We start from the raw sequence: 25,805 nt of genomic DNA on the forward strand, positions 1-25,805 counted from the left end.
CTGGCCACGTAAAAGACCACTTGGTTTGGAAAGGATGTCAAAATGGGATGACTGTACAAATAGCCAGATGGTATAGTGTAAGCACTGCCCACAGTAGGTGAGAAAACAAAACATGAGACTTTTTCAAGCAGATCCACTTGACTCTTTATTGCCTTTCATACACAGGAACTAAATCTGTGTGCCACCATGCTGGGGTTCAATGGTACTTTCATCAGTAACTAGCCGTGAAGGAAAATATCCTTATAAGATCTCCTTTTTAATAGGGAGGAGTGAGTGCACTTTGAAAAGTCTGTGCTCCCACATTTAGCTTCACCTCACTCAATACTTCAGGATAGTGCTGGCTGCAAAATGATAGATTCACAGACAAGAGTTGCTTTTGCATAGTTTTCAGCACCTGCATTAGATAGCCTGGTTTGGCTCCTGCATCCAAGCAGTTCACGAGGCAGTACTTTTAAGTTTATGGCATTTTTCATTGTAGTTGGTCAGATGCACAACAGCACCGTAAGATCGCGGAGGTTTTCTGAGCACTGAAGATTTAGTGCTATAGTATCAGCAGTTTGGAGCTGTAACTTGTGTGTTTCTCACAGAGGCTACTTGTTCTGGTTTTTGCTAAATGTCAATGGGTTGTGACCCCACCAGCCAGCATATCTCAGGACTCAGAAAAGGTAGAGCTACAAGTTAAGTAATTTAACACCTAATTTAGATCTGCATGGACATTTATTGTAGCAAAAAGATTATTTCTACCATGCTTTTATAGAATCTGCAAGTTCAATTACAACCATAGAAACTAATGGTATCTATTTTATTACAAAATTTTTATTTACAAAATGGAAAAATAATCAAGTGACTATAGGCAGGCCATAGTTTTTTTTTTACCCAGTGATTGAAGAAACATTAAGCAACATTTCCATGCACTCACACATCAGGTCTTTTCTGAAATATGCAAACTCTTAAAATTCCTGTTAGTAAAACTTTAATGTATTCACAATACTTGTATGTTTTATGAGGATGGGAACAATTCATGGTTCTGTACAGTTTAGTATTAATGTTGCTCAGTTTTTAATTTTTGGCTTTCATCAGTACAGTAGTGAACAATTTTTAGGTAAGAATTACAGAAGTAACTCTCACTTTGCTGAATTCACAAGAAAAATGAGTGGTTTGATGCCTTTGCACTAAACAGAAAAGTCAAAACTCCAAGGTTATATTAAACTGAAGCCTTCATTGTGATCAATAGCTTGGATCAGCTTACATCGTAGGGTTTCTTTGTCTGTATATTTGGGGAGATCTAGAAGATTAAAACAGGTATGGGAAACTGGGAGATAGTTCTCACCACCTCCTGTTGACTGGATGACTAGTTTCAGACTCTTCATTCCAAGAATGGGAATTCGATCACTACCTGTCAAAAATACTGCCAAGGAAAACCATTTAGACAACAGTGATCACGGTCCAGCTTGCACTATTTTTACAGGAAGTACTCATTTTGAATTCTTGATGAACAATGACAAACACATTTAGAAAACTGGTTAAGCTAGCCTTTTAATATTTTTGTAAGCAAGAACAACTTTCCGAAGTTCATCGGACCAAATGGGTCCCAGAGGCTGAACTTAGGGACTCAGGCTCCACTTGCTAACCTCATGTCTCCAGCACTCTCTAGCCCTCCAACACTCCAACACTTTCTTTGCAGACTTCACTTGGGCTCTGTAGTTAAAGCCCACAGACAGCTGCAGGGGATTTGACACACTCCGAGCACACATGTATATGTTATACTAGCACAGGTACAACATACGTGTAAATAAGCCTTAAGAACAAGGAATAAACTGAGCTAATGCTTTACAGTTTTAACAATTAGATTCTTGTCTCAAAATATAGTCCATTAGAATATACTTACATAGGAATTGTTTCTTCTTTTCTAGTGGTAATTCATGAAACACTTCCCAAAAAATTTTTATCGTGGGATGTTCTGCCCAATACTCTCCTTTGTATTCTGTATTCTAAAAGTAATACAACCTTTTATTAGCACTAAGGAGCATTCCATAAGCCTGTAGTCACGTTTAAGACGTTGCAATCCTGGCATTTTATAATTTGAAGATACTGGCTCCCCAGAAAGGGAAGAACAGACCAATCTTTGTAAGTATGAATTTACTAAAATTGTGAGAGGTTTACCAATATCGTCATGGGGTTGGGTAAAAGCTTTTGTACTATTTTCAGGAAGACAAATGAGAATATTCTACTAATTTTTCCCCATTTAATAGAAAAATGGTAAGAGCAACAAGTCTTCCATTGTAGTCCCCTCCCACCAGGGATGGGCCTGACCTCAAGGCACCAGTTTAACACTGGGATTTGGTAGAAAAACAAGGAAACAAAACATTTAAGCATGGGTAGAAAGTGAAGAGAAAGCACTGACTATAGTGAAGACTATTTTTCCTTACCTTTTCCAGTTCTTTCCAGTCATAATTTGTATTCCCAATAACCATAGCTTGTAATTCATTAGGCTGGAAGAGCAGAAGCACCTTTCCTCCACAGACCTTATGAAAGCCCGCATGGAATGCATCAAATAAAGACGCCACTGATTTATTGAATATGTAATCCACATAGGCATCAACAAACTCCTGCCTAGAAATAAAAGCGAGGCATAGATGCACAAGTCACAGGCACCATTTATGGAGAATATCCAATACTTAATATTTTTGCTCCTTCATTTATTGCTACTTTCAACTAAACTCACAAAAACTGAGTAGAATTCAAAGGGATACCATCGTAAAAAGAAACCAATCCAAAGCCATACCAAACCCTATTCCTCCTTCATTAAAAATAAAACAACAATAACAACAGTTATGATGGTTTATGTATTTTGTCTCCAGCACTCTGGAGACAGGAGCAGGTAGAGCTCTGAATTCCAGGCCAGCCGGGGCTATGGAGACTCTTGTCTCAAAAAAACAAAACCAAAAAACAAGCAGACAAAAACGTCTTAAAGATGATCTTGAAAGAATGCTTAATACCTATTTCTTGGGTCTACATATTCCCAGTAGTCACAGCAGACTGGCTACTGAAGTGACAGTAATTTTTGGTGATTTGGGAATTCTTTGAAATTATTTGATAGCCAAACTGCCTTACTCATTAGAAAGAGCCTAGGAATACTCCTAAGTGCCTTAGAGACAATCTTTTTCTTTAAAATAAAAACACAGGGTCTCTCTCATAGCTGGCCTCAAACTAAAATTCCCCCACATCGACACTGCCTTGCTCCCTAAGAGTAAGTTTAACTCGGCATCTAAACTGCTTCCCTAAGAGTGAGTTTAACTCGGCATCTAAACTGCTGTTCTGCAAAATAAACTGGTGTCTTCTGGGTATTCCAGTCCACCTTATATTGCTTTCTCTGATTTGCTAATCATTGAGCATCATGTCCTTTCAAACCATGTTTGCTGTTGTTTCTTCTCATTTCTCATGTTCGTTTTGTTCCTTTACTTTTAGCTTAAAGGTGATTTCATGAGCAAAGGCATAATACTTTCCCATTAAATGTTCAATGTTGTGGGTTTTTGGTTTTTGTTTGGACTATGAGACAGGGCATCATTACGTAGTCCTATCTGGATCAGAGACATCTACCTGCCTTTGCCACCACACAGAAGGTATGATACTGTTTTCTTTCTTGTGGTTCTTAGTAACATTAGAAACGCCCACTGACCCTCATCACTTGCACTGAGTGCAGTGCAAGCCACTTACCGATTCTGTTTGTTAACAGCGGTGTCTGCACCGTTCACAACCAGCTCTTTCACTTCTGTGGCACCGAAATTTTCAACTGTGATCTAGAAATTTTAAAAAAGTAACATCTTCTCTCATTAAATATACAAACTAACAAATGTGAGTCAACATTATGCTACTTAGAGCCTACTTACAAATTCTTAGAGTAGTCTGATATCCAGGGGTTCATTACCAGTTATTGGTTAGCTAAACACGAGCACTTAAGCATTCCTCCTAATGACATAGAGAGGATGCTGTCCTTGAGGAAGGAGCAAAGCCGACAGGCCAGCCCATTTGTCCCGGCCCTGCACGTCACCCACATGCACACTTCACCATGTGCTTCTGTGGTGTTGATTTGATCACAGGTAGTTTTTAGTTACATATTAATTTGGTTTATGAGGAGGTACATTATTAAAACCTTTCATTTCTCTTACTAGTATGTTGTTTTTTGTATCCACAGAGGACTAAGGTGGGAACATATCCTTGCCTTTCAGCTCACTGTCTTATAAAGGAGAGAATAAGAACATAGTATCACACTACACAGCAATCAACAAACTACCACACTACATACACATCAACTAGACAAAAGTGTGAGAAAGTAACCAAGCTCTGAAAGTATATGGCAAATGCAGAATGGACGCTCCGGCTACAGTAAGGGACCCTGTCTCAAAAGACATTCCAAAGTCTCTAACTTCCACATGCACCATATCAGAAAGTCAATCGGTGTACACACACATACATAAGTTAATGTTTTTAAAAAGGTCTTTTATGTTCTCATATAGCTTTTAATGTCAAATAATAAAAGGAGCATGGAAAATCACTATAAAAGAGTAGCAGGAAGAAATGCTTGATTTGCCACTACACACACACACACACACACAGAGAGAGAGAGAGAGAGAGAGACTTTCCCCCTCTGCCTTTTCAAAGCAGGGTCTTGCTGTGTATATCAGGCTGGCCTTGAACTCAAGAGAGTTATTTGCCTCTGCCTTTGGAGTGTAGGGGTTAGAAGTATACTAGGCCTGACTCCTACTTATTATTTTAAAGATTTATTTTTTTATTTATACTTGAGTACACAGTAGCTGTCTTCAGACACACCAGAAGAGGGCATCAGATTTCATTACAGATGGTTGTGAGCCACCATGTGGTTGCTGGAAATTGAACTCAGGACCTCTGGAAGAACAGTCAGTGCTCTTAACCACTGAGCCATCTTTCCAGCCTGTTTAATTTTTTAAAATTAGCTTCCTCCCAAACTCTTATATTGGGCCTCTCCCTGCCAGAGTAAGCAATAAAAACTCTCAGAGGGCAGGAAGCTAAGTTGCAAAAAAGATTCTGAGACCAAACCAGCTGCCTAGAGGAAGTTTAGACCAGAGTAGCTTGGAAAGGACACTCTGCACCTGTGCAGTGCAATGCACTCCAGGTTCCCAGCTTTTGTGACCTGTCACCCATGCTGGGGTGGGTCTCAACTGTCCCTCTGCTCCTGTAATTCCCTATCCGCATGCCTGTAAGCAGTCTCACTGGTTCCCCGAGCTGGACTTAGGTGGTATACATCTCGATCTCTAGGAACAGTTTTGTCACACAACACCCAAGCATAAAGTACTGTTAAGGATGGTGGGGCCATCCACTCTGGAGTACGGCTCCTGAATGTGGAAACATAGCAGGAACCATACCTGGTCACCGGAAGCCATCAACTGAAGTGTGTAGGTCTATATGTGCAAATGTGTATCAAAGTGCAGGTGTCTATGGAGGCACCGGATCATCTACCTAAGCCAACGGCAACTGTGAGCTCCCAAATGTAGTACTGTAAACTGAACTTGGGTCCTCTGAAAGAGAAGTGCTCTTCTCCTACAGCCCCCAGTAAAATTTTTCTTGTGAGAGAAAAAAATAGACAATGTACTAATATTACTTTATCTTAAATGTGCACTGAACTTCCTTACAAACACAATGAACACATTCCAATCTTATAAGGACCTAAGAAGTCTGGCAAGATGGCTCAGTGGATAAAGGTGCTTGCTATCGAAAGCCTGACAGCATGAGTCCAGTTCCTGGATGCCTAGTGGAAAGACAGAACTACCAGTCTGTAGTTACAATCAATGTCAGTGAGAAGAGAGACATACTGGAGAAATCCATCTAATAGGCAATCTAAGCTCATTAGTAAAACTGTCTTTCGATAATCTTCCCATCTCTAATCCTTCCTATAGTCACAGGCTCAGAAAGAATCCCTGAATGAATCTACTAAATTAGGTTTTCTTCTTGTAAACCTAATTAGGTAGCAAAGTACCTAATTACTGAAAGCATCGAACAGGTAAACAATGACTGACATGCAACTACTTCAGTTTTCCTCATCTGTAAACTAAGGATAAAAACAATCCCATAGGATCAGTAGGCATAAAATAAACTAATACATGTACTGTGGTTGGTACATGGTAAGAGCTCAATAAATATTAGCTGTAGGGTTAAGAATCCTATCCATGGTACTGGAGAGATGGCTCTGGTTAAAAACACTGGCTGCTCTCCCAGTGACCTGGATTCAATTCTCAGTAAAACATAACAGTTAGTAACCATCTGTGTATAGCTCCAGTCCCAAGAGATGTTGTGCCACTAAATACCCATAAAATATACATCCCAAATGTATACATTTTTAATATGCATTAAAAAAATCAACTCTATGGTGGCTGAGGCAGGTAGATCTGAGTTCGAGGTCACATGATCTACAGAACAAGTTACCGGACAGCCAGGGCTACACAAAGAAACCCTATCTTGGAAAACAAACCAAAAAGCATTTCCTCTATAAGAAAGAGAAATCCTGAAGTACAGCTGTTAGATAATGAGGCCAACCTGCTTCTGCTCATCTTACCGTAAAGTTTAGACAAAACGTTTCCTCTATATTGTCTTCTGGATAGTCCAGCAATTGCTGCATGCTTCTGCAAAAACAAAAACAAACACAAAAAAATCCCCAAATACTTCTTTAGAGTGAAAACGTATGTTACTGACAACTCTGCTTATGGGTTAGTACACACTGGGCTTTACCAAAACCAAGTTTATTTCCTTAAAATCGTTAACAAAAACAAGGAAGCATGGCTATTTCTAGAAGGAAAGCTTTCTGTGAGTCCTCTCCTCTCGGCCTCAAGCCCCTCCTTAGCGCTGACCACTGACCTCCCGACATCTGGCATCAGCTCTTTCAGATCATCCAGGGATGGCTTCCTTTTCAGTAGTTTCTTATATAAAGCCAAAGGAAAATGGAGGTCCACAATAGTAAAATTATAAATTGCTAATCCACAGATAACACCAATTAAGTGGAACAAATCACTGTCTTCAAATGTCTAAAACACAAAGAAGAAAAGAGTGAAAGACTTGTCTTCCAAGCTAGATATTGATTTTTAGTACAAAAGCATATTCTTCATAGTAGAAAAAAATTGAATACACAGAAAAGTAACCAATGAGAAAGAAGCTCATTCCTATTCCTGTCTCCTTGGCATGAGCATCACTGGATACAGTTCCACAAATGTACTATTTTTAGAAACTTGTTTATTAGCTGGGAGTGGGAGTATGTAACTTTTATCCTTAGCATTAGGCATGCTCCATTATTCTTAGCCTTCAATTAAGAAAAAAAAAGTACTGTTTTTGGGGTTGAAGCATTTGAGAGGCAGAGGCAGGAGGACCTCTGTTAGTTCAAGGACAGCAAAGAATACAAGGCCAGTTCCCAGACACAAATATATGGCTTCACAGCTGACCTCCTCCCAGCCCCCAAAACAAAAGCTCTTCCCTGTTGTTAAATATTAAATGTGGCTGTTAGGCCTGTCTGATGGACACAGCCTGGAGTTTGGTTTATTTATTTTATGCATGCAGGTGTTGTGTCTGCATGTGAATCTACTCACCAGAAAAGGGCACTGGATCCCATGGGACTGTAACAGTTAAGTGGCCATGTGGGACATGAACTGGAATAGCAGCCAGTATTAACCATTGAGCCATCCCTCTGCAGCCCTTAGGTAAGCTTTTTACGTGGGTGAATGTTGAGGATCAAATTTAATCTTTATGCCTTTAAAACATGTGCTTTATTACCAACTGAGCTATAAACACAACCCTTAAAACAGCAATTTTTTTAAATTCCAGGCTGAGTGTGCTAGAGCATTCCTTCAATTCCAGCAATAAGGAAGAAGGTGGACCTGTGAGTTAAGTCTGGTCTGGTTTACATAGTGAGACCATGTCTCAAACAAAACAAAAATAATGCAACTTACATTCAAGTCAGTTATGGTGGTACACCCCGTGATCCTGGCAACTAGGGAGGCTAAGTTAAGAGTATCAGGAACAGGGTGTGGTACAGTCTGACAGAAGCAGGGGGTCTCTGTGAATTTAAGGTGAGTCTGGTCTACATGGAGTTTCAGAATAGCCAGGGCTACACAGGGAGACCCCATTTCAAAAATAAAGTAAAACAAAACAAAAAAGAAAGCCCCAAAGAAGTTGTAAATAAAAGGAAGGAGAAAGTGACACAAAGCCTCTTCCAATATATCTTTTCCTGTAAATCTGATTTAGAATTATGCGAACATTTTATATACTTATAAAACTAAATTACACTAAAAAACCCATAACTTAAACATGTTCACACTGATAAACTAAACAAAATAATTTAAAAAAAAGAGTTCGACTATTTCAAATGATAAAAAACACCATTAGTTTTACATCTTTACTCAGCTATCTATATCTTAAGGATGAACTAAATTAAAATGTCTTTATTTTCATGTACATTATAATATTGGTGCTATTGTTTGGCTGTATTTTTAAAGTCTTGAACACTTGGCAGAGCTACCAAAGTGCAGAGGATGCTTGACAAGGTCCCAGGCAAGAGCACCTGACGTCCTCTATAGTTAGGGCAATGTGGATGGGCATCAGTAACAAGAACTGCACCTAACTGAGCAAACACAAGACCTATGCTGCGACCACTGCGGGGCGCCAGCAAACACCTGGACAGGCCCATGAACTGGATGACTACTAAGGCTATTTCTCTCTCCATACAACCACCCAGACGAGTGTAATTACAGGGCAGTGTTCTGTTGCCCTCAGGAATTACCCAAGCACTGAACATCAATAGCTTCTATCTTCACACAAGACAGTCAGCCTCCTTCAGCCAAGACTAAACATACACAGAAAGAAATCTTATAAATCACATAGGTGACTCAGAAAGATTTTGCAAAAAAGAATTCAAACATTTTTTGTAAAGGACCAGCTGGTAATATCTTGGTTTTAGCTGAATCCAGGGTACTATTAACTATCAACTCATGTCTCTGATGGACACGCGTCAAAGCAGTCATATCCAACAGGTGACTTCCTGTACCGAAATATGTGGTGGGAAGACTTGGCTCACATATTATAGTTTACTAGCCCTTAGTCTAAATTTTAAGATATCAGTTATTTCTAATGCTAAATAAATTCTGCCCAGAAGAGGAACTAATATAATTACCATGTAATTTTCCAAACTAAAATACTCAGAAGGAAAATTCATCATTATATTAAAGATGATTGTTCCTCAACTTATTTTAATCTGAAATGTGTAAAACACAAGGCTGTGGTTTTGACAAACCTAAACATGCCTAATTTCAAGTTGTAATGAAACAGATCTCTCACTAGAATATGTTAGAAACAACGATAAGAAGTAATTGTGGTAGATGGGCATATTACCTTATCTGAAAACCAAATGAGCCTGGAATCTTCATAATATCGGAACATGCCATATTTAGGATCCAATAATTCCCTCATGATGAGCAAGAAAAATTCTTTGCGTACACCTCCTGCATCAACAGCATCTTCTCCAACAAATATGACCTAAAACAGGGTAATGTGAACACTGCATAGAAAATGAAGAATCTGGGAACATGCTAGTCACTGTTAATAAATAAATCTCAGCAACCCATAGTCTCAAAAGTCAAATACATAATTTATATGACTCAGAACCAGTTGTTGCTCTTGCAGAAGACCCAGGTTTTGTTCCCAGCACCCATTTCGTGGTTTGAAACCACCTGTAACTACAAAAACATAGGATCTAGCCCTCTATTCTGACCTCTGCAGAATCAGGCCAAGTTCAGGGTACACATACATGTATTCTGTAAATACATACAGAATAAAGTAAGGCTGTAATTAAAAAAAAAAAAAAAAAAAAAAGCCTCACAAAGTGTTTCAAATACACACCCATACCTACACGCATGCAGACACTCGTGCCCCAGAACAGCTTTTATGTAGAAGTCCCAACTTATGCAAAGTGCTTACTTACCTTGAGTGGCTTTTTATAATCTATATTCTTAGTTTTCCTGAGGACTTCCATTGCATCTCCTACAATATTCTCTCTGCGAACAACTAGAATTAAGCAAGGATTCACAGACTCAATCACTGGGAGAAAAAGAGAGGAGACATTCTGCCTGTGGGCCTGGTCAATTGCCATCTAGAAAGCAAACAAACAAAGCAGGCTTTTACTTTACTTTTAGGCAGGTCTTACCTGACCTAACCTTGCTATGAAGCTGATCGTGGAATATATGAGTAACCCCCATAAGCTCATGTATCTGAATACTTAGTTCCCACTGATGGACTATTTAGGAAGGATTAGGAGGTATGATCTTGTTGGAGGGATACATACATGTCACTGGGCATGGGCTCTGAGGCTTCAAAAGCCCACCTCAGGCACAGCCACTGTCTTCTCTGCTTCCTGCAAGTGCCATTGCTGTCTACTTTCTGCCATGGTGACCCACCCTCTATCTACAACTGTAAGCAAGTCCCCAATTAAATGCTTTCCCTTGGAAGTTTCCAATTGCTGGATGAGGGCTGAGATGGCATGCAAGTATCACCACGCCCAGCTATTTAATTTACTCTAGTAAACATGAAGTCATGAATTTCACTGTGATATCATACATGCACACACACACACACACATATAAAATAAGTGTATGTGTTTATGTTTATCTACATATCACACACACACACACACACACACACACACACCCATAAAACAACCCCTAATCCCACCACCAAAAAGAAAAAAATTAATACACTTATGACCAACCTCAAGGTAATTTCCCCCTCCTTCCCTCCTTTCTTTTTTGAGCTAGGGTATCTGTAGTCCTGGCAGTTCTAGACCTCACTATTTAGACCAGGCTGCCTTTGAACTCACAGCTGGGGTTAAACATGTGCATCACCATGCCAGGCTCAGGGCAATTTCCAACTCTTTCCATCTAAGTGATGAAGTGTCTCGGCTCCCACACTGAACCTTCTCTCACCTCTAGTTTCTGCAATCTTTTCTCATGTATGTAACTAAAGGGCAGAGGAGATTCAAGCTTCTGAAACAGTCTAACCTTTTACAAGGAAACTGATGAAACTCTTTGGAAAGATGGACTTATATAACAAAAGGGGTTTGCCATTTTTTAAGATTTAACATAAATAAAGGGTCTGTTACTTTGTTTAACTACAGCTCCTTTTCAAATGAGCAGCTTTCATGTTTGTTTGTCTCACAGGTACACAAGGTATTAGGCAGATGACAGTCTACAATGGTGTCCACATACATTGTTATCATGAGTGTTTCAAATGTTAAAAAACCAAAAAACAAAATACCAACACAGAGGCAGTTTTCTAAAACAGCCCCAAATCAAATGAGCACTTACCTGCATCTGCAAGACTGCGTCTGTCTGTAGCAGAGTTGTTTTCGCCTGGGCATCAAATACAAACGGGTATGTACAAATTGTCACAGGGATATCTGCCAACTGGAAAAGAAGAAATGAACGTATCAGTTCAAGCTGGCTCTGGGGTGTGTGTGCTGTCATTTTTGGATGATTATCACACTCATGGCTCATTCACTGGTACGGTTAGAGATTTGTCAAAATCGTCATTCATTTTTGACTATAAGATTTTTATTCATTTTATATAAGGCATTAGAACGAACCAGTCCATAAAACTGCAAACAACAGCTTGCTAATGAACTCAAAGGCTTTGTGAATGTTAGGTAAGTGCTCAGCTGCTGCTTAATTACATCCTTGGCCCTTTGTGTTTTGAGCCCAGGCTGGCTTCAAACTCTTGAATTTGTACCTTCACTGGGATAACAGTGTGTGCCACACTGAATTTAACTTAAAGGCGGTACTGAAGTAGTGATCCCCAGGTGATTTGTTTCTTTTGGATTTTTGAGACAGGATCTATCTAAATAGCCCTGGTTGTCCTGGAACTATGTAGACAAAGTTGGCACAGAACTTAAGAGACCCACCTGCCTCTGCCGCCTACGTGCTGGGATTAAAAGCGTGTGTCACCATACCCAGCAGAAAGATTTATTCTGTAGGACTATGAACGCAGCATTCTGGCATTGTGGCACATAAGTGGAAGTCAGAGGTCAGTCCTTCCCTTCTATCAGGTGGGTCCTAGGGACTAACCTAGGTTGTTAGGTTTGACAGCAGGTTCCATACTGCTGGAACTTTGACAGAAATTACACCTTAACTGTCTTATTTTATGTTTCCCTGCGCATGCGCACACGCCACAGTGTATGCATGGAGGTCAGAGGGGAGTCTGCAATGGCTGTTCTCGCCCCACCACACAAAGTCCACACTGTTGGGGACTATGCATGACAGCAACGACTTCAGCACTGAGCTGGGGCTGATGCCAGCCCTATCTTTTCAGTTTTATGATACTTACTGAGGAAGCAAACAAACAGTAATTAAATAATGTAACCTAACCAACGTTCAGTAGTTCAAGTACTAGGCAAACCACACTCAATAAGCCAAAACAAAGCAAAACAACACCCAACACCATAACATAAAAGAAGTAACAATACTCCAGTTCTGAAAAGGAAAGCGTAGGCTGCCCACTATTAAAATCAATGTACAACTTAAGGTAACACATACAACAAGAACAATTTGAGTATCAATTACTAGTTTAAAAAATTAGATCACTTTATTTAGGTAAGCATTTATAAAATTTTAAAATAAAATTTATTTCTCAGAACCAACTGTATTTTATATTGGGAGACAATAATCTGAAATATTATAAAGTAAATCTTGTTAGAAGGTGTCATAGTAGTGTAATGTTAAATAGTATCATTGCTGTTGCTGCTGGTATTTTCCTAAGACAGTTTTACCATGCAGCCCTGCCTGGTCTGAACTCACACACACTATGTAGACCAGGCTGGCCTCAAACTCAGGTATCTGCTTGCCTCTGCTTCTCACATGCTGAGATTAAAGACACATGCCATCATACCCAACAAGTTTTAATTCATAAAACTCTTCTTAATTATACAGGATATCCTGGTATTATATGATATAATTTCTATGGAGTTAACTTTTAAAACCAATATAATATACATATTGAGAACCAAGTATGTGTGTATACATTAAAAAACAAACAAACAAACGAAAGCTCATACCATAAGACAGATTTGACTCTTCACAGAGGAAACACACCCTGCAGGACTGAGACTTTATGGCAGCAGACTTACCTCAGTTAGTCCATGGCTGACATCCTAAGACAGCAGCGCAATGCGGCAATGAGGAAAGAGCAGTGTTAGTGTTCTATCTCTAGTCAGCACAGAGCCGTAGATCTCACTACAGCTGACTATCGACTTACTGAGGTAGGAAACAAATTAACAAAAAGGTTCACTGTCCCATAACGCCTTCCACATCTCTATCTACGAAGTAAAGATTTTGGGCACTCTGTCATCGGTTTGGAGTTATCAGCTTGGAACATAATGAGATCTGGTCTCAGCAATAGAGACCTTGCAGAATTCATGAAGACAAACTAGCAAACTAATTCTTAGCCTGAAACATCTTAATGGCTGTTTTTTTTACCTAAAAAATGGAAGAAATCATTTCTCAGAGTTGACCTCAATGAAGTTTAAAAAAAAAAAAAAAACCTTCAGTATATTACATAGAAGCAAAATGAGAGAAAGGCTGCCATAAATTATGGGACAGATCACCAGATAGAAGGTACCTTATAGTGGTTGTAAATTCCCCTTAAGCTTTTCTTTCCTCTCTTCATCCCCCCTACCCCCAGAACAGGGTCTCACCATACAGCCCTGGGAGGCCAGTGTAATCTCAAACTCAAGCAATCGATTATCCTGCCTCTATCTCCTCAGCGCTGTATTAAAGGTACCATGTACCACAATGCTTAGTCTGTTTCCTTACATCTTGTTTTATTACAACTGTGAGTGAGAGAGAACACAGGCGTGTCTATGGGGGTCAGGGGACAGTCTATACAAGTTGGCTCTCTTCCTGTTTGCATAGTACATTCCCCTAACTTTGAGCCATCTTGCCAGCTTTACTAGTGTTTTTTTAAAAACACTATTAACTTAAAATAAAAAGCACAAAACAGAACAGGATGCTAACTTATAAAACAGATTTATGAAGGAATAGCATTGAAAGCTTACTTAAGAGAATAGAAATGTTCCACCCCATCCCCAAGTCTGGGGATCAAATTCAGGGCGTTGCACATACCAAGCAAGTACATGAACAGTGAGTAATCTGCACTCCCAGCCCATGTGTACAAACTATTTTTTTAAGGCAGGTCTCATGTACCTCAGGCTGGCCTTGAACTCAGTATATAGTTTCGGATGGTCTGTAACTGACGCTCTCACTTCCTAGGATTGTAGTCCTATGTTAGCATGCTCAGTTTTGTGTGTTGCTAGGTATAAAATCCAGGACTTCACACACCAGGCAGGCACCCTAACTGAGCTCCTGCTCTCTTACTGAAAGCTTCCATGTGTGCTTAGTGTTTATGCTCCTAGTACCCAAATTACTACAATATTCAGGAACAGCTACTGAATTTACACCTGGTGGCTACTGTGGTAAAGAATTAATTTTTACAAAACATGCAGCATTTTCCCTGGGCTATTCTGGGTTTTTGGAATGACTAGGATCTTTAGCTGCTGACGGTGAAAATAATGTAATTTATGATGCAGACTTCAGCCATCAAATACCAGTTCTGCCTTCAAGAAGTTCAGACATGGAGCTGAAGAGAAGGCTCAGAAGTAAAGAGCATTTGCTACTCTTACTGAGGAGCAAAGTTCAGTTCCTAGCACCCACATGGACCCTCACAACCATCTGTAACTTAGATCCTGGGAATCTGATGCTGCGAGCACACTGGCACACAGGCACAACACTCAAACATGCAAGGCTAAGAAAGCTAGCCACCTTGTGGGAAATGATTGGCACCCAATGAAAACATTGAGTGTTTCAGCTTCATTGCCTAGCAATCCTGAGCACTGTCAAACATCAATGCCAGGTATCCGTTTAAGACTTTCCCGTGGAGGAAAAAACACATATGCTCTGCTACTGTTACCTCTCCTAGAGTCCTCTTTTTGTCTTAGCTTGTCTAATTTTAATCATGCATCCTTACCCTATAACAAACTGCACTTGGCTGCGTAGTAATTCTTTTAAGTTCTGTCAAACTTTACAACAAATGACACAGCCTTAGGAAAGAGTGGGGCATTCCCCCTCCCAACTTGGCAAAAGATATCAGAAATAAGTCAAGTCCTTTGTAGTTTTCCTCTGGTTTTTGTAGGTGGCTACATTCTAACAAGCTTTTGACAGCTGAGAAGAAGTCCTTACCTGTTAAGATACCAGTGTGTCCTCCCAATGCTGGTCTATCCTGATATCACACCCGCCCAGATGTCAAACTACATCTACATACACTGAATGTGTCAGGTTGCTTTTTAAACCCCTATCCTCTGGGCATATACAATCTAATTCCCTAGGACAGACTTAGATACACAGCACAATAATGAATAAATAAGATCTGTTACCAACAGATACATAACATCAAAGAACTCATTTAACACAACTTAACAAAACCATGTAACTCAAATCTCCATGTAATTCAAGCTTAATAACCCAGCACGGACCTTTCTTTTCTTCTGAAATAGAACCAGAGAGTGAGCTTCTGATCATTTTGCCTCTACTTCCTAAGTGCTGGTATTGTATGTCCAAACTTATGCAGGTCACCATACTTTGTTCTTAACTTTAATTTTTAAATTTTTATGCAGTTGTGTGTGTGTGTGTGTGTGTTTGTGTGTGTGTGTGTATGTAGAAGTGTGCATTCACACAACAGTCTATGTGTGGAAATCAGAAGGTATCTTGTAGGAATCAGCTTCTTCTACCACTTGGGTCCCAGGGACTAATATCAGGTAGTAGAGCTTAGTGACGAAGTGCCTTTACCTCCTGAGGCAGCTCACTGGTGCATAAAGAAGGGAGGAAAGGAAGAGAAAGGAAGAAATGAAGGGAAGGGGAGGGAGGGGAGAGACGGCCCAGCAGGTGAGAGTACAACCACTAACTCTAGTTCCTGAGGCCCCAACACCATCTTCTGTCCTCAGCAGGCATCAGGTGCACGAAGCAGCACAGACATACGTGTAGCAAACACCCTAAACACATCTTCTGAGCCATCTCTCCAGCCCCTCAGCCAAACTCTACAGCGACAACTATAGACACCAGCCTATAATCCCAGCACTGGGAAAATGAAGCACAAATTTTCCAAGGCTGAATCCAGCCTAGATAGAGCAAGAATTTATCTTCAGAGAAAAACTCCTGACCCCATTAGCCAAACTAGTATTCACATGTTTGTGTGTATATACATAAAAATACATGTACACATGTATGTACATATTTGTTCTTGCATACAAATGCCCACAATTATCACAAAATGGTAAGAGTATCTTTAGGATAGTCACTAAACCTATTATTATTAACAGTGTGTGAAAATGACACCCAACTCGGCATCGTACCAACTTAGAGTGCATTGATCTTATCTCTTAAAACTTCAGAAATAAGAACATCAAAAGTTCTATGTAAATACAAGTGTGTGAACTCTCTGTAAAACAAAGAACTAGATGTAGTAATACAAGCCTTTAATCCCAAAACTTTGGAGGCAGAGGGAGGTTCCAGACCAACCAGGGCTGTCTTTTTAAAAAAAAAAAAAAAAGGAAGCCAGTTCCCTGCAATATTTACTCAGTATCATGTTCATTTGTAAACGGACAGACAGGAACTACATGATAGAGTGAAAAAAAAAGAAACCAAAACTGTAGCCCTCTATTACCTCTTTCTATTAGAAAACAGCTAACACCAAAATAACCCCTTAGGGAGATATTGTTTGATATCATCGTGACGTTGTGCTAAGATGAGTTTGGGTGAGAAGACAACCAAACTTCAGCAAATACTCAAACACAGGACAATGTTTGCTTGCTAAAAAGAAACCCATGAGGACAGCATTTATCTTAACTTGACTAGAACACAAGTTGTCTACAGATGGTTCTACTTTTCTCATCAGGCCGCCCAGATGTTAGGTTCTCACAGGATAGTAAGCATCTACTACGTAAGTAAAGTTATCAAATACCTGTTAACCTGTTACTAAAAACTTTTAGTCACATGCAAAGAAGTACATCCATATGCGATATGTAATAATCTGGAATAAAACTAAAGCACACATCCCAATGCTCTCTGGTAGTGTACAAGGGGCCGTACCACTCCATAGGCTTGCTGCTGCACCCAGTTGATATAGTCGTTCCTTATGTCTATCAGCTCCTGCACTTCATGAATGTAAAACTTGTCGTACTGGATAAGTTGTCCTGTTTTCTCATTGACCTTAGAAGAAAAGAACATGTAAAATTAACATCAAATTTAGTCTGTACTTTCAGTTCTTAAATAAGAAAAAACACTTTGGAGATTTCTTTAGCTAATTTTCTATTAAAAACAAAACAAAACAAAATTACTCAGTGCCTACTATACATGCAAAATCCTCACCAAGTGTTAAAGGAGACACAAAATATTTTTAGGATGTGATATGTCTATCTGTACTCGGTAACCCCAAGTCTAGAAATAAATACCTTTATAACCACAATACACTATAAATTGTATAAACTAGAAACTACAAGGCCTTCGAGTTGGCAAAGAAAAACTAAACAGTAATAATAATACTTTTGCTACTTAACATCTGGACAAACAGGCTGTTAAATTATTCTTTCCGTGAGCTTGTTTGTGTGTGTCTATGTGAATGCACACCACATATGCAGGGTGCCTTTGGAAGCTAGAGAAGGTGTCAGAGCTGGAGTAGCAAGCATCAGAACCAACCTGACAAGATGCTGGGAAGCAGTAAGTGAGGTTTTTGTTTGTTTTTATTTTATGTGCACTGGTGTTTCTTTGGCATGTATATCTGTGTACAGTTGTGAGCTGCCATGTGGGTGTTGAAAATCAAACCTGGGTCCTCTGGAAGAGCAGTCAGTGCTCTTAACCACTGAGCCATCTCTCCAGCCTGATTATGTAAGGTGGTATCCAGATACGATGCAAAACAAAGTAAGGCTGCAGATTCCATGGAGAGAGAGCCATGTACACAAGTAATGCCAGTGGGTACACCACTGTAACCAAGCAACCTGGCCTCCTCAGCAACCCTGGGACGATAAGGTGTCTTCTGACATGCAACACAACAAGTCCACATATCTGTATCAAGCAAAGCAACCAGAAGCTCATAAAAGTCCTGTCATGTAAACACTAGTGTGCAGAGAACAGAGGACAGACATGCACAATCATCAAAGTCCTCACTGTGGACCTGGCCCTTTCACAACACTCACAATTCTTCAAAAGCACGAGGATGTGCAAACAAAGGGTGGAAAAGGATGGTGTTCTAAACTGAAGGAGAAATAAAAGTAGGTCCTGTAAATGGGCTGTGGGGTAAAGCAGTCTGTTGTCATGCCAATCTTATTCAAGTTTCTGAACCCACAAGGTAAAAGCGGAGACCCAACTCTTCCTGTTGTCTTTGGACTATCTAATGACAACCCAGGCAACTCCCATACCCAAAATAATTTTTTTTTTTTTAATTTCTTTAGGGCTCAACCGTTAAGAGCACCCCAGCAGTCACATGGTGGCTCACAACCATCTGTAATGTGATCTGATGCCCTAGCAGGCACAAGTACATGCAGAAACAACATTCATATACATTAAATATTTTTTAAAAGTTCAATACTTAAATTTTTCAACTAAATTCTGTACCAAGAAAGCACTGAAAAATGAAACATTTAAACTATATACAATTAAAAATATGAAACACTGAACATTTAAGTTTTTTTTAATTTTATCAATTTATGTACATGAGTGTTTTGCCTACAAGTATGTCTGGACCACATGCATGTCTGGTGCCCATTAAAGGCAAGAAGAGGGTGCTGGGTCCCCTGGAAATGGCATAACAAATGATTTGAGAGCCACCACGAGTGCTGAAAATTTAACCCAGTTCTTTAAGAGCAACAAGTGCTTTTGACCACTAAGCTACCTAACTAGATAATAACTAGATAGATGCCTAGAGATAGACCCTTTTCCAAGCATGTGTAAGACCTATGAAAACTATAGGACAGTAGAGAACATAAAGATACTCCGACTTAAAAAAGACAAAGACTCTGATCATAAACTGCAAAAGAAATGAGCAAGACCTGATAAACAAATGTAAACAATGTTAGTGAAACAGTGGTATAAAGTACATTCTGCTACAGCTGAGGCAATCTCAATATGCAGACAATGTAGGATTACATAGGGTTGGAATCAATTTCCTTACGAGAAATGAGGTTTTTGTTCTGTAGATAAACACATGTTTTCTTAGCAAAACCAAAATATTAAAAAGTGCTGTATGCATAGAGGCACAGAGGTGGTTCAGACTGAGAGCATTTGCTACTCCCACAGAGGCCCTGCGCGCTGATCATGGCACCCACGTGAAATCTAACAATCATCTGTAACTGCAGTTCTAGATCTAAATGCTCTCTTTTGGTCTCAGTGGGCACCAGGCATGCACATATGTGTCTATGCACATGGTCCACAGATGAACATGCAGGAAGCACAGCTGTATACATAAAAATTAAAGAAAAAAAAGTCTCAAAATGTTTCACAGAAATACACACATACTGACCAATAAAGAACAAACAGCAGGTTAACAATCAATTAGGTATTCATTATATTTCTATCATGATGTTTCAGTGAGTATAAAAACAGTTAAGATAAAAACTGAAGAGGGAAGAGGCCAGGCATACTACATAGTAGTAGAGGCCTGCTTAGCATGCAGGAGATTCTGGGCTCAGTTACATACCTGTTATGTCTCTCTCTCTCTCTCTCTCTCTCTCTCTCTCTCTCTCTCTCTCTCTCTCTCTCTCTCTCTCTCTCTCTCTCTCTCTCTCTCTCTCTCTCTCTCTCTCACACACACACACACACACACACACACACACACACACACACACAAAGATGGTGGAGCTCACCTTCAATCCCAGCACTCAGAAGACAGAGGCAGTCTGATTTCTGAATTGGAGGCCAGCTTGGTCTACAGAGTGAGTTTTAGGACAGCCAGGACTACACCGAGAAACCCTGTGACCCTGTGAGTGTGTGTTGCAGGGCGAGCCTAAACACCCAGGGAGAAAAGCTTGAGGAGGATAACTCTAGACTTGTAGGTAAAGAGAACAGTAAGAATTAAAGGAGACAAAAATCCATATTCTAGCTGGTCCAACAAGAGTAAAAAACATATAAAAGAAAGCTGAACAGATACAGCTCAGATAAAGTTGGGCTAAGCTGTCTGCGGCTAGAGTAATGCTTACTACTTTAGAAGAAGGTTTGAGTGTTTTGATGGGGAAGGTCTTTTTAAATGGTTAGGTAAGGAGAAGACCAGAAGGCAGCAGCAGGAGGACCACACGTGGAAGGCTATTCATTCTCGTTTCTTACAGGCCTACAAGTGGAGGCCAATGTAGGCTACAAGTTTTTATATGGTATGTGTACTTACAAGCTATCTTACAAAGTAGCTGACTGTCCTCTAAGAAGCCTTCTTTAATCCTCCCATGAATACATTATATATTTTTTTATCTAACAATTCTGTGATCATAATATTTATTCATTTATTTGTACATACATAATCTTTCTAGATGACCACCTTAAGGGGGGACATTATATAATTTCCTTATCACTAAATTCCTAGTACCTAACATAATAAACAAGTGTACAGTAGACAATAAATATTTGCAAAGGAAAAACAGGAATCATATAATATTAAAAAATCTGCATATAATTTAATTTGTATTAAAAATGTTCAAAATAAAATGTATAGCTTCTGCTTACAATGTTTTTAATTCACATTATAGTTCAGTATTTTGGCTAAGGAGTAATTATGAAGAATGTGTCTATATACTATCCATTCAATTTGAAGGTTCCTTGCCCCGATCTCAAATGTTTGAAAACCAGTATAATACACAGCCACTAAGCTAGAGACATCAAGTGCACTAGACACTAGCACTGCTACAATGTACCGTGTAAGAACTCAAAAATAACCCAATTACTACCCAGTAGACCTACTTTTCAGATTATAGACCCATTCCTGACAGAAGAAATCAAAGGTATTTTCCATGATGCCATTGAGAGCACTGGAAAGATTTTCCACTTGGAAAGGACATGACATATGGGAGGAACAAGCACATCCTGAAATGAACAGTGAACACAAAATAGTTTCCTTGTTCTAGGTTTGCCTGTTCCTAGGTTAGGTCAAGGGGTAAACTGAGAAAACCTCTCCTAACTGTAATCACTGAGAATCATGGAGAAGAAAGAATAGGCACATAGCTATCACACACCGTCTCACATTTTTTAAAAATTAATTTACTTGTGTCTGTACCCATGTGCATACATTGAGTGCACATGCCTGCCATTGCATGCACGTGTAAGAATCGGTTCTTGCACTATGCTGGTAGCAGGTTATTAGTCGTAGTGGCAGGTTACCTACTGAGGCATCTCACCTTCAGGCTAATGTGCCTTTGAAAAACAACTTCTGGTAACGGGTTTGTAGAAAGATGAAAATCAATCATTCCTGATAATAAATATCCATATGTACTTATTTGCAGTAGAGTAGAATGAAGCAAGGCTTTCTTCAAAGTAGAGGCATAGGAAAGATGACTGTGCCAAGAATATCCAGAAGGAGCTGCTTAACAAAATCTACCCAAGGCGGGGAATATAGCTCAGTGGTAGAGCACTTGCCTAGCATGTGAAACACCTTTGACTACTGCTTAGCAAAATGGAAGACAGAAGAAATCCATTCCAGTATCGTTCTGCTTTCAAATATAACAATGTCAAATAAGAAACTATTTTCTGTCTAACCCAATAAACCAAAGTAGCTTTTTCTTCCATTCAAATAGTCTGATTAGGAAATCTCTGCCTTTAGAATGTATAACAAGTTATAAATTATATAACTTTGGACCAGCAAGACAGCACATGAAGGTGCTTGTCATCAAGCCAGACAACCTGTGTTCAATACATTGTGGAATACACACATTCAACACATACATACAAAAAACAGTATTTAAAAGTTATATAACTTTGCTGGCAGTGGTAGCACATTCCTTTAATCCCAACACTGAGAAGGCAGAGGCAAGTAAGTAGAGCTCTGGTGAGTTTGAAGCCAGCCTGATCTACAGAAAGTTTTCCAGGACAGCTAGGGCTATACAGAGAAGCCCTGTCTTGAGAAGCCAAAAATAACTAACTAAATAAACAAACAAAACAAATAAAGGTATGTTATGTGATTAAAACAATATATCAATCTTGAGAAACTATCACGGTGATATTTTATTGGTAATTGTTCATTTGCATATGATGAAAGAAGACATTCAAACTCATACTGATAGGAAATGGCACAGAGACTGAATGTGTTCTTTTTCATTTCTAGTCCAAGCACAGTGCTGATATGGACTAGAGACATAGTTCAATGATCAAAGAAGCCCTAAGCTCAATCCTTAGTAAAACACACACACACACACACACACACACACACACACACCCATACAAAACCCAAGATAGTAAACATAATGCACTCTACAGAATTTAAATCTCCAGATCTAAAGACATAAAAGAAAGCCCACTCTAAACCTGTGTGTGCCCACAGAGGCTTGGTTGTTAGAATCCCTTGGATCTGGAGCTGTAGTAGGCTGTGAGCCATCTGACATATGTGTTCTCCAGCTACTACATGGTAACATACTTACTAATCTGAAAGAAAAGCAGCAGGGGCTTGAAAAGCAGATCTGAAATTCTCTCTAACCATTAATGCTGAGTTCCTTTTGTGTTTGCTTGATTTTGTTGTTGTTTTGTTTTTCTAGACAGAGTTTCTCTGTTTAGCCCTGGCTGTCCTGGAACTCAATCTGTAGACCAGGTTAGTCTCAAACTCAGACTTCACCTGTCTTGAGTCCTGAGTGCTGGTATTAAAATCATGTATCACCACCAACCACCCGGCAAAGTAACTTTTGTTGTTGTTGTTGTCGTATTTTTGGGGAGCGGGGGTGGTCAGTTTCAAAATTTACAAAAATGGACAATACCAATTCTATAAGTACATTCTAAGAAAAATCTTCTTAAAAATAAACACCATATACACAGTGCTCACATGTGTTATACACAGATGTTTATAATACTGTTGGCAAACAATAAATGTTAAGACCCCACATGCATCTCAACCCTGAACAAGAAGGCAAATACTAGCCTCTGGTACAACTCCATCAAGAAGGTCTCTGTGTGGAGAATGACTGTGACCCCAGGATCCAGGAGACTGAAGCAGGAGGATTGTAATCTGTAAGTCCTGCCAGGGCTATATACCACAAAATCCTATCCTCAGAACCTAAGGGCAAGACTGTAGCACGTGCAGTTGGACCCAGAGGAAAAAGGGACAAAGACTAAAAAAACCAAACTCTTTGAGGAACACATATTCTATCTTAAAAACTGAATTATTATCTAATTCTGAAACTTTAATCTTAAAGTGAACAAACAAGGAAGCTTAAGGCTCTCAGTAGAGACTGAGGTTTCTGAGCTGACAAGTTGGTTATTGAAGTCCTAGCTATGATTCTGAAAGTCCTTCTTCCCATCCCTTTCTTTGAGACAGGGCTGTTCTCTGTAGTTCGCAATGGCCTAGCATTTTGGTGATCCTCCCGATCCAGCTTCCCTTTCTCCTGAGATAACAGAGAGGGCTAAAGAAAAGCAGTGTTCTTTAGGAGGATAAGCAGACAAGTCAAAAGTGGAATGATGTAGAAATAAGGTCCAGCTGAAGTACATAGGCCATAAAATAGTGGGGAAAAATTCATCCAAGAAACAAAAAGCGAATCAATCAATCACTTGAATCCTAGGCAGAAGTCTAGAGGCAGAGAAGAACGTTAGAAGATCTTCACTGCTGCAGCATGGCACATACCCAGGCCCTGATATGCTGTAAGAAAGTCTTGTTCTGGGGAATGACCTGCTTTCTTGGAAAGAAATTGCTATCATCTCTTTAATCATACAATGAGAAGAGAAATTAACTGCCTAAGAATCTTGGACATACTAAATACAAAAGGAAAAAAACTTTAGAAAGTAGTGGAAAAAAAGACGCAGAAGTTTCACTTAAAAGAAGGTAAAGTAAGTGGTGCTCAGGGAGTCTGATCCAGAGATCTCTCTCCTTTATTCTCTCTAGTGGTTACCTGGGCAACAATCTGAAAGTGTAACAAGTCGTTATGGGAAAGACTATTCATATGGTGTCCTCAGTCTATGATGGACTATGAACACATGCTTCTCCCTTAGGTCATGTCTCATGTAAGTAGCAACTCAAGAATACCAAATGGCATAACAGAGATATACCTACCAACTGTCAGGGATGACTCAAGTCCATCTTTAATCAGACAGCTGAGACTCTATTCTTCATGTAACTTTGCACTTCTACAGTGTAAAGTGAACTATTTCTTACACTGGGAAAAAGGGCAGGAAAGAACAATAGGCAAATTAATGAATTATATATAGTTTCATTTTCAAATTAGTCATTTGTTTCAAATGAAACATTCTACTTTGATTGAGGCCATTAGTACCTGATACCAAAAGAATAGAAGTTTAAATGTTCATAATTACAAGGGCCCAGTCACTTTTATATGATAACCACTTATAACTAAAAGAATGTATCATTAAATTAACACATTAGGTTCTTTACAAGAAAACATAAAAATTCTAATTCATTAATATGCTATTGTTCTGCCCAATTGTAGGCTACACATGCCTAACAAAGACAACTAAATCCAAAGCAACAAAGTATATATATATTACTTCTTGTAAAGGAAATTATGAACAACTTTCAAATTTCTTTAATATGTATCTTTTATGCCATTCTAATATTAATGTTAAAATGAACATTATCAATGTGTTAGTAGGAATGGGAAAGAGGAAAAATAAAGGACTAATGGACATACCCTATGTAATATTTCTAAAACCTTTAATGCGGTATGAAGAAAACTGTTGAAAATTCTTCTTTCAGAAGGGGGAATGCCGATCTTGTAGAGTTTCAAAAGATGTACCACAACTTCCTTAAAAAGTTCTACTATCTTGAGGAATAGTGGAGGTTCAAGTACTGACCACCAGTTTTCTGTTATTAAAGGGTGAACATGCAAATAAAATGATAAAAAAATCAGAATTAAAAAAACCATACTAACTTTTCTTCTAGAGCAGTGGCTTTTAACCTTTGACCATTTCAGGAAGATGAACACAGCAATACTTCATATAACATCTCTAGGGCTTATAGATGACTTTCCTCACGACCAAGAAAAGGATACTGTTCTTAAAAATCTCTTGAAAGTAAAAATTAAGTATGAAAGCCCTACAAAATTTGCATTCTTGGTATTTAAATTCATAAATTATAGTTAAAATTAATAGCTATATTTAACATAAAAATCAGTTATTAAGCTTTTTTTAAAATCAGAATTATTTTTCAAAAAAATATACCTTAAAATCATACTGTTCAAATATTTAAAAATCTAGGTTTTATTATTCAACTTAATATATAAAACTGAAATATTGTGAAGTAACATATTTACAAATCGAAAGAACTCTGGGAACTAAAAACTTAATGGAGCTGTAACCTGTACTATCTTATTCCTGTTCAACTACAGACACCAGAGTCATATGCAACCTTCTACACTGGGCAGCATCTGGCTCACTTGTCCACACTGGCTCACTCCTTCAGTCCCAGCATTCTAGCCCTCACTTCCTGCTTCTTCCTCTCTCATCCTTCAAGTTCTTGTGTGATTTTTATTACTTCAATATATTCCAGTTTCACATATCTAGCAA

The 25,805-nt window shown here is 39.0% G+C and overlaps 1 protein-coding gene across 1 annotated transcript in view; it reads right to left on the reverse strand.

Annotated features, from left to right (window-relative positions):
• Nucleotides 1–188: 188 nt before the first annotated feature.
• HERC4 (HECT and RLD domain containing E3 ubiquitin protein ligase 4) overlaps nucleotides 189–25,805 on the reverse strand; it is a 63,248-nt gene continuing 37,631 nt past the window's right edge. The window contains exons 15-25 of the mRNA XM_080937904.1: nucleotides 24,932–25,104; nucleotides 17,202–17,321; nucleotides 11,376–11,474; nucleotides 9,998–10,165; nucleotides 9,409–9,552; nucleotides 6,889–7,055; nucleotides 6,590–6,656; nucleotides 3,718–3,800; nucleotides 2,430–2,613; nucleotides 1,889–1,991; nucleotides 189–1,408 (exon numbers count right to left, since the gene is read on the reverse strand). Of these exons, the coding sequence (XP_080794030.1) occupies nucleotides 1,200–1,408; nucleotides 1,889–1,991; nucleotides 2,430–2,613; nucleotides 3,718–3,800; nucleotides 6,590–6,656; nucleotides 6,889–7,055; nucleotides 9,409–9,552; nucleotides 9,998–10,165; nucleotides 11,376–11,474; nucleotides 17,202–17,321; nucleotides 24,932–25,104 (1,517 nt within the window). The 3' untranslated portion in view covers nucleotides 189–1,199. The remainder of the gene's footprint in view (nucleotides 1,409–1,888; nucleotides 1,992–2,429; nucleotides 2,614–3,717; nucleotides 3,801–6,589; nucleotides 6,657–6,888; nucleotides 7,056–9,408; nucleotides 9,553–9,997; nucleotides 10,166–11,375; nucleotides 11,475–17,201; nucleotides 17,322–24,931; nucleotides 25,105–25,805) is intronic.

The sequence above is a fragment of the Micromys minutus genome, assembly GCF_963924665.1.
Source record: "Micromys minutus genome assembly, chromosome: 25".
In the NCBI taxonomy this organism is placed as follows: domain Eukaryota; kingdom Metazoa; phylum Chordata; class Mammalia; order Rodentia; family Muridae; genus Micromys; species Micromys minutus.